The sequence below is a fragment of the Charadrius vociferus genome, unplaced genomic scaffold (assembly GCF_000708025.1).
Source record: "Charadrius vociferus isolate BGI_N301 unplaced genomic scaffold, ASM70802v2 scaffold332, whole genome shotgun sequence".
NCBI classification, from domain to species: Eukaryota; Metazoa; Chordata; class Aves; order Charadriiformes; family Charadriidae; genus Charadrius; species Charadrius vociferus.
The window spans coordinates 2,517,870-2,528,637 of record NW_009647418.1 but is presented as its reverse complement, the minus strand read 5'-3'; the positions used below and the strand labels follow the sequence as shown (position 1 = coordinate 2,528,637).

The following is a 10,768-nucleotide window of genomic DNA, read 5'->3' as shown; positions in this document are numbered from 1 at the left end:
CTTTCCCTTTGTTAATTAGGCCTGAACTCATATTATATATAGCTCAGGCTTCATCGTGCATTTTTTTCTCTCCATATTTTGGTTTTCTTCTCTTTCTTTTCACAGTCCTAATTATATAAATGCACTATTAGTATCATAGTGTTAATATGTAGTATTTTGTCCCTCCATCAGGTAAAAAAGCTGAACACTATGGTAGCAGAGAAGAAGGCAAGCCTAGCTCCTGTTATCAAAGAACTGAGACAGTTGCGTCAAAAGTGCCAGGTTAGTAGAAACACTTATTCTATGTGAATAAAGTCAGAATCACAAATAAGCCTAATTTATAGCTCTCTGTAGTACTGTACGAGGATATAACTCTTAAGGAAAGCTGGAAATAGCAGAATAGGTCAACAGTGATTTGCAACAGGCAACATGTAGAAAACTGGAATTCATAAAAGCTGACAGCGTAGGCGCAAAATCAGGCTGAAAATGTTGTTCTTTATAGCAGTTAAAAAAAATTACTACACCGGGGGGAAAATCACAGTTCAAAATCATAGGAAAATCAGTTTTCAAATTGGTTTCAAAGCTTTTTCTGCATCTTGGCACTAATGATCTCAACTAACACTCTCCTTTTTAAATGGATTGCAAATAATGTCTCACCCAAATATTTGAATACATTGATCTAAGTCCTATATTAGTCTGCAGCAGTGACAGATTTATCCATTTGTTTTCAGAATTTTATAGAGAGCTGACAAAAAAGTCATTCAGGTCCACAGCTGCTATAAGTTGGCTCATTGCCATAGAAGTAAATAGAGCTATCCATTTATCTATCAACCGAATTTCCAGAACACTTACTTTTAATGGTTGTATTAAAAGTGTCGGCAAATGAAATCCAGCTAAGGCATTTGTTGCGTACAACTACAAAGCTGGCTCTTCATAGGTAGCAAGTATATTAATCCTTTCTTAATCTCTATTTTTAGAACTGTTTTTCCTTTCTTCTTGCAAACATTGCTGTGTTAACCTAACGCGTTAAAGCTGTGGATGTGGCTGTAAAGAGGAAATTTGCATGCTATGTTGTGGTGCACAGAGCTGACCCTGCAGCATGCAAGTGGAGGCCAGTGGCTTCCCCGTGTGTAATAATACCCGTGCGCCCGCTCGGTTTATGTAAGTGTCTGTGAGTGTGCCAATAGCTGAGGTTGATGTGTGAGACCGACAAGAACACCGTCTGCCTGAACGTCACATGTCAGTCAATTGAAGATGTCATTTATGTACCCTTTTGCCCTCTTTGTATAAGGAATTAACTCAAGAATGTGATGAAAAAAAAATCCAATACGACAGCTGTGCAGCGGGGTTAGAGAGCAATCGCTCTACACTGGAACAGGTAAGATGGTGATTTGTTCCTGCATATTAATAAAAGCTGTGCAACATGTTACTCACTAAGGTACAATATTTTCCCTGCCTTCCCGCTGGATGTGGAAAGTACAAATCCACTTCAGGTGGAAATGAGTCAATGGTGAACCACAACTATGCAAATCATGCCTGAAGCTGCTGTGGGCGAGCTACGGTCGCACACATCTCCTGTTATGGAAAGCAGCAACTGAACTCAGCGGTACATCAGTCTATCCACCAACATCCAGCTTCAATTAGCAAGGATGTCGTAAAAGAAGATGCATCTGCCAGAAATCCTGCTGACCTACATAGTATCTGTTAGGAAAGAATTTGACCATAAAATAAGGATTAATTTATCAAGACAAATCTTTATATGCATTTACTAGATTCATTAAATTAGCAACCAATCCAATGGATAATTAGCACCCTGAAATTCATGGCAAGGATACTTCATTAAACGTGATCATCTTGTATTCTTGCATACAACAGTTTTTTTAAAAATGCAACCATGTAGGTATAGCTGAGAGCTTGTGTGTACGCATTACTCGAACTATAGCACTTTTATGAAGGGAGGTACTTAAACCAGCGCGATTCTTTAAGGTGTGGACAGTATTAATATGTTTATATGAATCTGCTTTATCTCGCTAGATCGCCATCTGTGAATTTTTTCTGGATTTGATTTTTCAAGGCCTTGCCCATATAAGGAATATATTTCAAAATAAAAAAGGTATACATTTAAAGTGTGGGTGGATATATAGATAATTCTTTTCCTGCACTAAAAGTACCTTTGTATGGCTTAATCTAAGCAAAATAAAAGAATGCACAGATGCACCTACTATGAAGCAGACCTTCCATAAGAACTATTTTACAATAGCAATGAAGGCTTTTTTCATGGCAGACAAATCTTAGTCATTTTCTAACACATGATGACAATCACATCCACAGATTAAGCTGGACATGACTGTCAGCAAACCCTTGCAGTCGAACAGTAGAATTCAGCTTTCCAGCTGATGGTCTGAAAATCACATGGTGACAGAGCTTTTGAGTTAAGAACTGCTGTGTGACGCAGAGTACATGAATTCTGTTTGGATTATTAGGTTTTTTTGGTGTGGACCATCTAGAGATGGGAGTAACCCACTATCTCCATACCCCTCAATATAATTGTTGAGAGCTAATTAACATACTATTAACATGTCTGTAGCTTCTAGCATACATTTTGCAGATGTGTTCCAGGAAATGCTTATTCACAACTGTAGTTAGCACTTAAGATGTGCTTAGGAACAAGAGTCTTGGCAGAGCTTGTGAAGTGTCCATTGGAAGTCAGTCATATTAGTAAACACCTATTAACAATCATTTAGCATCTCTAACTGTGACTGAAACTGCAAATCTAAAAAAATCAATTGCCTTTCAATTTAAATTTTGGGCTTTACAGAAGTCTTTTTTTATAAACATTTAAGAAATTATCAATTCAGTATTATGCCCATTTCTATTACGGACTCTCATGGTTTATACAGCAACACGGGGCATCTCCCGTGGGCTTCCAGTTATGATGTCCTTTGAAATCTTATTCTTGCACTACAGGAAGTGAAAGGACTTCTGGAGGAGTGTGTTCAGGAAGAAAACAACTACCGTTATATTAACTGCATGAAAAGGGTAAGGTCACAAGAGGCACCAAATTATTAATTGTGAAATGAAGTAGGAATTCTAATTTATTATTTTTTAATTATGTATTTCTTTACAGAATCTAGAAATACAGCTGCAGCGTGCTAAAGAAGAAATGAAGGCATACGTCTCCGCAGACCCACAGGAGAGACGAAAGGCAATTCGGTAAGTATATTAATGTGATAGGGTATTCATAAACTATTCATAAACGAAGGTTGAAGTTAGGAATTTTCTCACTGGCATTTGAACTGGAGGAGTTTACCTGATAAATTTAGAAACACTATAATAATCTAAAAATAAGCATCGCGAATTCCAGTATATACTGCTGTAAACCTACAAGTTCTCTCAGACATACCAAAAGATTTTCCCTTCCTGCCGGAGATTATAGGCCCCAGATAGCGGTTTTAACTTGCAGCCCCTCTTGGCACAAGCTCAGAGAAGCTGTGCTTCAGCGAGGTCCTGCAGGAAGCGTGCCTCTACCAGACGTAACGCCTTGGCCAAGTTTCCCCCGAGACTCCAGCATGCAGGAGTAGGTCTACCACCTCTCAGAGAGCAACCATATGCTGCCCTCAGATTCTGGCCATTTCTTGGAAATCTTCTTCCAGGTATAATAGCTGTCACCATCGCTGGTAGAGTAATGGAGGAGTGTGTGTACTCATCCTAAATGGATTTTGGGTTCCTCCTATGCAGTTCTTACTGGAGGTAGAATGAATACTGTTCTGCACCATCACACTAACCTTCATCTCTACACTCAATTTAATTTACTTCAATATAAAGAAAGTTGCTTCATCCTGTGAGTTTTTTCAGGATGCCTTGCCTTTGCCTGGTAGGGAGAGAAGCAGAAAAAGGTTATCGATTGAGCTGATGATTTTTTTTTTGGGTGTAGTTTTCCATTTTAAATGATGCAGTCCTGCCCAAGATTGAAATGTTTTCTGAGAATGAGATATTTTGGATTAATTATCTGTGCTAAGAAGTCTAAACATTATCATGACATACAGATTTTTTTGTGCTGTACTACATACAAAATATTTTTGTAGAAGTATCCAGTTTAAAATTTTATATATTTTCAATCTTTTAATACAGTCCACAAGTTGAAACATTCAGGCAATAGAGTCAACAAGCTGGTTCAGCCCCATCAAAATTAAATACCAGGAAAATCCAAACCAAAACATTTGTAACTTTAATTTATAAATTTAAACAAAACATTTTATAACTTTGTATTTACTTTTTCAAAATTCCAGAATTTTGCATAAAATAGAAATTCCACTTGCCAGCTAGTTTCATCTTTGACCCCCAAAAAATTAGCTGTCAACAAAATAAACAAACTTAAATTGTTGTCACTAGTTTTACAAATTGGTCTTTGGCTTTCTCACCATAGTATTTCTCAGTCATGAAAGTATTTATCAAAACAGTAGCTTCAAAGTTCGTGTTTGCTGGATTTGATCAAGGGTATTTTTGTTTAATTTTTTTAATGAGTGGAATGAGTGAAAAACACTCTGATGTTTTGAAAGCAGCATTGGGTCTCCTTAAAGGTGTAGTCATTACTGTACCAAGCAATCTCCATGGAGTATATAATTTTTAGTTCAGAGCAGAGGAGGCATCAGCTCTGCCTTGTACCTCTCCATCTCACAGTCTGCATCAATCTGCATTCCCACAGTTTGCTGTATTTCTTAGACTTTTAAAAGTCATAGCAAGAGAGTTCCTTGATGTGAGGCATTTTCTTAGATTTCTGCATTTGTATTTCAGAGACAGGACAGATTGTTGCTCGAGATCTGTGTAATCTGTCATGTCAGAGCTTTGGTTCCTGTACAGTCTTCTGTACAATGTGCCAAAATGCTTCACAGTGTTGTCCCATTCACAGAACAATTTAAAAACATGACTGAGTGGCAAAGCAAAGATAAACTGCTTAATTAGATAATTAACAATAATTCTACATTCCATTTGAAAGCTTCAGACCATCCAACATGCTGACATCACAACGGGAAAAGAGAAACAGTAGTCGTCTGTCACTTCTCAAAGGAGATGGAAGAATAAATTAATTTCCCAAGATATCTGTCCTCTTAGGACCTTTCAGAATAATTTCTGGACCTTTCTGTTGTAGTGGTGGCAACAAGGGAAGTTAGTTGGTAGTATACGTAATCAAATGTCGTTTGGATTCACAAGAGGCAGTTTCTTCACTCATTGTGAAGTGGAGTGAAAAAAGGCAGTAGCTGACCACTAAGATTTTATGTGCTCTGGAATGGGGCCATTGAGAGGGATAGTGATGTGTCAAACTGAGTGAGAAAACTCCAAGCATTCCCTCAGGAGACACTGAGAGATGAGGTCTTCTTCCTCCATCAGATCCTTCATGAACTAGAAGTTGCCCCAAGGCACGTTGCGCTGGTGTCAGTGGAGCTGCATCTCCTGCGGTTCTAGAACATGAGGCAGAGGTCACTAGGACGTGAAGGGCTGGATTAATACCTGTCACAGAGACCTCCTGCCAGGATCTAAGGCATGAATATATTTAAACACTATGTAGCAAACAATGTAGGAAAAATAAGAGTAAGAAAAGAATCAAAACTACTAATGCTAGGGTGGGAGAAGAAAAGGATGAGGAAATAGAATGTGAGTGGAGGCTAAGAAGCCTCTTATTCCATCTCACAAATAATGGAAGGCTGTAGAAAATAGAAGATTTGTCTAATGAAAGACGATGAAACAGCAAAATTAAGCAGCAGGATGAAAAGAGAAGTGGCTGTGAGAAAAATCTTAGTGATGATGTGAATATTCATTAGTATGAAAGGCAAGACAGCTCAGCCGAGCAGCTGAGAGGAAATGCGGGTCAGACAGCAGGCGCTGTCCTTTTATGGCCTCCCAGGGAAGGGGAGGGTCTGAGCTTGTTCACAGATGCTCAGCAAAAAATGCTCCAACTCAAATACTTGGGAAATGAACATCCACAATACCAGCGTTCACATAGACGGGCCATCAAAGCCAAATGCTGGAATTAAGCGGGAGTCCAGCTATGTAATTCCAGGTATGGTGAGGAGAATGTGAACGCAGCATTACCACTCTCTGCTGTCCCTGTTTCACTTGCTAACTGTGGGCACAGAAGGTAGGGAAATTATCCTTCCCGCGGTGACTATACACATTTTTAACCTTCTGTTAGGAGGTCACAGACCAGTCGCATTTAAATGAATTACAACCAAGTACAATATAGAGATCTTTGCAAAATATAAAATTAGAGGATAAAATTTTTTTGTAGACATCCTTTTAGAATGTGAATGTATTTTTCAGCAGTCGCTGGAATGTAAACGGAGTAAAAATGAACCATAAATAGAACAGCACTTTCCTAACAACGTATTGAACAAAAAATGTCTTAATTCCGACCCTCTTTATTGAATATAAACTCTCTGTTCCGTGGAGTCACTTCTTAGGAATGTGAAAAGTTAATTTTCTTCTCTAAAAATAGAAAGTTGTGGGTTTTTTAATGAAGTTATTAAGTTGCATTCTTTCCAGTCATCATTATAAATAGTAAAGAAAAACTTACTAGGGAAGACATTTAATCTTCTGATGATTACTTCGAAAACTCTACTTAACAAAAAAAAGTATGTTCTTAAGGCCAAATGTGTGTGAACGTATGCTGTGTGCCAGTGGAAATAAGATTCTCTGTGGCTTTCCATCTCCTTGGTGAGGATTGCTCGGGATCAGCTGTGCAGCACAGCGCTTGGAGCAGCCTCAAGACGGCTCTGATTTGTTCTGGTTAGAATTGCCCCAGAGTGAGAGACGATAAAATGATCCAGCTTCATTCCTGGCCCGTCCATTCTGCAGGGAGTGTGGCAGGCAGGACCAGGTGGCCAGGGGCCCAAGTCGAAAGCCTGGAGTACTTAGCAGACATGGAAGGAATACAAGAAACACAATTCTACACGGCTGCTCACCATGCTTTAGCAAATCGTCACACTTTGGCTGATGATACCAAAAGTGTGACGAAGGCTGATACCTCTTTCTGGAAATTAGGATTTCTTTATGCAATGTTCTCCTACCTGAGTAATTTGGAAAGTTCTTTAGATGAACTGCGCTATTTTGTATTCCACTAACAAACTTTCAACCTCTAAGTGTACCTGTTGCACACAAAATATAATGATTTTTTTTTTTTCAAGTGAATCGGTGAAAAGATTTTTTTTTTTTTTATTGTCACAATCAAAAAAAAATTTAAGATAAGTACATACTAATGTATCTGAATCCTGCTGTTATGCTTTGCATATTATATTGTCAGGTTTCATGTATCAAGTTTGCATATGTCAGAAAGTGATCCAGCCACTTGTTACAGACAAAGGTGTACAGCCAAGATTTTTAATAATGAATGTCAACAGTTACGCTTCTAAGCCTATATTTAGGCACCTAAATGTGACGGCTGTTTTCTGAAAGTGAGGAATGCACAGTGGTTCCATTGCAGTCACTGGATTCGTTAAACCTGGGGTGAAATACTATTCCCCTTCATTCCTGTCTTTTCCCACCCATTCTAACGCTACATTCACAGCAATTACGGGCTGTGGATTTGTAAACTCTGACGCGTGTACAAATGAGGCCACTGGCTAACCTCGGAATACCACCAGGATAAATGCATTATTAAAAAGGCGTCAAGTATGTCTTACCTTAAATGATCTTGCTGTTGTCTTCAAGCTGGAAGGAGCAGTAATCATGCCTGCTTCAAAAATGTAAGAAAACTGATCCGATATCACTTTTCCCAACTACACAACGGAGAGAATCAGAGAGATCTGATCCTCGATGTCAATGACAAAAAGGTTTCTTCATGCTTCCTTTTTGATCTCATTTATGAACCTCCCAGTACTTGCATAATTTTTCATGTTTGCATCATTATTCTATTATTCTGTTACATTAACACATCTATTACTCTATTACATAGAACTGAATAAAATCATCATAAAATTATTTTATATTTCCTTTAGAGAACAGTATACACGAATGATCCTTGAACAAGAAAACCTTGGGAAGGTAAGAATGAGGTTTTCACCTTGTAAAAACATTGCACAGTTCATATTTTTGTGGGGCTTATTACCAAAGGCTGTGGTCAGTCTTTTATAAAAAGCACATTGCAGCCTACAAAGAAAATTCCATTACTGCTGGCATTGGTAACTAATACCCTGAAAAGAGATCATGCTTGCTCTTCAGGGCTTGATTTCCTGCAGAGTGTAGCATGAGCCGCTTGTAAAAGATAGTCAAACAGCTTAATGTGACAGCACATTCCCTGAAAACCATTTGGATAAGAAACTGAAACATGGGCATAACAAACTGTGCCAGCTCAAATTTTATGTTGTATATAAAGCAACCTGTTGAAGACAATAAATTTTGAGCCTGTCAGCCTTATCGCTGTTATTAAAGGCCAGGGGATCATCAGCACAGCAGTGTTAAACAAAAGCAGTTGTCCATTTTTAATCTTGTATGAAGCTCAGATCAGCATGGCTGAGGTTAGGCTTACCAACTCACGCTAAACATCTTTCTTTTATTAGTTTCCTTTTTATGAGTGAGTCTGTGAGTGATTTCTACAGGTTTGGGCTGCCGTTATTAATAATCAGTAGTGGGTTTCATTGTAAAACATCAATTTCATGTTTATAATATCATGATATGAATCCATTGCAGCTTGACACTGCAAGAGCTCTATGGAAATGAACTCAGAATTTTAGCATAACTTCTCAAATAGACAAGACTATTATTTAGACAGTTTTAAAACGTTGAAACCATTGTAGATCCATAAAAAAGCAGATATCTGAGTCCCAGGTGTTAACGCATTTATCACTTGCAAGGAGTGATAATAATATTTCAGTAGCATATAAAAACCTTTGTCATTCCAAGCTGCTTAGCTAAGCAATTTTTGTGGCGCACAACTGTTCCAAAAATCTAATGTTTTTGTATTTTTAACAGAAATTACGAGAAAAGCAGAAAGTTGTACGGGAAAGTCACGGGCCAAATATGAAGCAAATTAAAATGTGGCAGGATTTTGAGCAGTTAATGGAATGTAAGAGAGAATGTTTTCTGAAACAACAAAATCACACAGCCATTGGTCAAGTCATTCAGGAAGGAGGTAAAGATAGGCTGGTGTTATGAATTCTTTCTTCTACCAACATGAAGTAGGAAGACTGTGTTGGCTTCCTAAAGGTAACCTCGTACTAAATATCGTTGCTTTCATCATTTCTACATGTATTTGTTGTACATCATTTGTTTTTGGCGAATAAACAAAAAGCAACTAACCACTCTACAAAGCTTTTCCTCCATCGTTTCAGTGACATAACATGGTTAGGAAGATCAGTTATCAAGAGCTGCACTAGGGTGAACCTCGTCGTAAATCTTTTGGTTTATGAGGCTGGGAATGGCATGCATCTGCAGAGAGATCAAAGGAAAAGAAATCCTTCTCCAGGGTCACAGAAAACTTGGGTAATTGCTGTGTTCCTTATTCTGTATCACTAAGGTTACGTTTTTGCAAGGCCTGGGACTTGATATTGTGTAATTGTGACCCTCCTGGCTTGGCCCTCTCCTTCCCTATTGTCTTTATTCATCTAGTGTGACTGGCAAGAATGGAGCCATTTTCGCTCTGAGCTGCGCAGACCTTGCCTGCACACTCCTAGTCATACTTTCCTTGCACGGTTGAATTAAACTGATTGTGCTTCCAGGAGACAGTTCATTGCTACAGCGTCGGGAATAGGTTCTGAGAACAATTACTTGGACACTGAGATTTTTCCGTTATCTTTTTGTTGTTGTTTTTAACAAATGTATTTTCCTTATACCTTCTTCTATTTCTTCTGAGTTGCCCATGAGAAAGTGTAAACGGTGGTCGACTAAAAGCTTTCTCCACTGAGGACATTTTGTGCTGTTTTGTCTCTGCAGCAGGTTCCAAAGTGATTACACTACCCAAAGAGGGTCGTCCCAGGGATGGAGGGATATTGATGGATGTAAACATGGCAGAGTGGCTCTTGCATATGTTGGGGTGTGCAAAACAGGGAGACAGGCAAGGCTGCCCTGTACTCCGGCTTTGACCTGTGAGCTACAGGCAACTGTCACTGCCCTTAAAATTGCATCATGAGACCCAGGGTAGAGGAATGTAGGTGAGGCTCGAAACTGTCCCCCACACTTCATCATCTCGGATGAGCGCCTCTTAGCCACAAACGAAGATCAGAAGCAGAGAGATAAGTCTGCGGGAGCAGAACTCCTGCTGTTCTTCTTTAGTCTCTTGGCTTGTTGAATTTCTAGATAGGTTTGGGTTTTTTTAGCTTTTCCTGCCTGAGGTAAAATGTCTTTTCAGGACATAAAAAATAATTTCGTTTTCTCTGGTGCCGAACTATGAGATCTTCTGCTGTTTTCTATATCAAGAAAGAGTATGGTAATTATATAGTTCCTAGTTTGCCTTTGCATTAAATATATTTGTTAACAGAACTAAAATAAAATCTGATGACTACATTTTGACTGTACGTTTGGGCTTTTTTTACATTTCTTAAGTGAAAAAAGGTAAATTATTAGTGACAAGCAGCTTGCTGGGCCACAGGCAAAAGAGGTTTGAATGGGTCATTTAATGACGTTTATTTCAGATGCCCCCAAAGGGTTCAAAACCGCCCCGTATGTGTAAGGAGTGGGTCTCAGATCCACAGATTCCCAGGACATCCTCATGTAAGCCCTCCCACACTGCTGAATAGCTGAAGATAGTCTTTCTCAACAGCTGCACGCTAATCTTTCCCAGGACAAGGAGAAGCAGCAC

The 10,768-nt window shown here is 38.8% G+C and overlaps 1 protein-coding gene across 1 annotated transcript in view; it reads left to right on the top strand.

The window, feature by feature from the left end:
- Positions 1 to 10,470, top strand: part of IFT81 (intraflagellar transport 81) — a 43,829-nt gene extending 33,359 nt beyond the window's left edge. Inside the window, exons 13-18 of the mRNA XM_009880281.1 lie at positions 172 to 261; positions 1,271 to 1,357; positions 2,947 to 3,018; positions 3,107 to 3,192; positions 7,971 to 8,016; positions 8,944 to 10,470. Of these exons, the coding sequence (XP_009878583.1) occupies positions 172 to 261; positions 1,271 to 1,357; positions 2,947 to 3,018; positions 3,107 to 3,192; positions 7,971 to 8,016; positions 8,944 to 9,126 (564 nt within the window). The 3' untranslated portion in view covers positions 9,127 to 10,470. The remainder of the gene's footprint in view (positions 1 to 171; positions 262 to 1,270; positions 1,358 to 2,946; positions 3,019 to 3,106; positions 3,193 to 7,970; positions 8,017 to 8,943) is intronic.
- Positions 10,471 to 10,768: the final 298 nt, after the last annotated feature.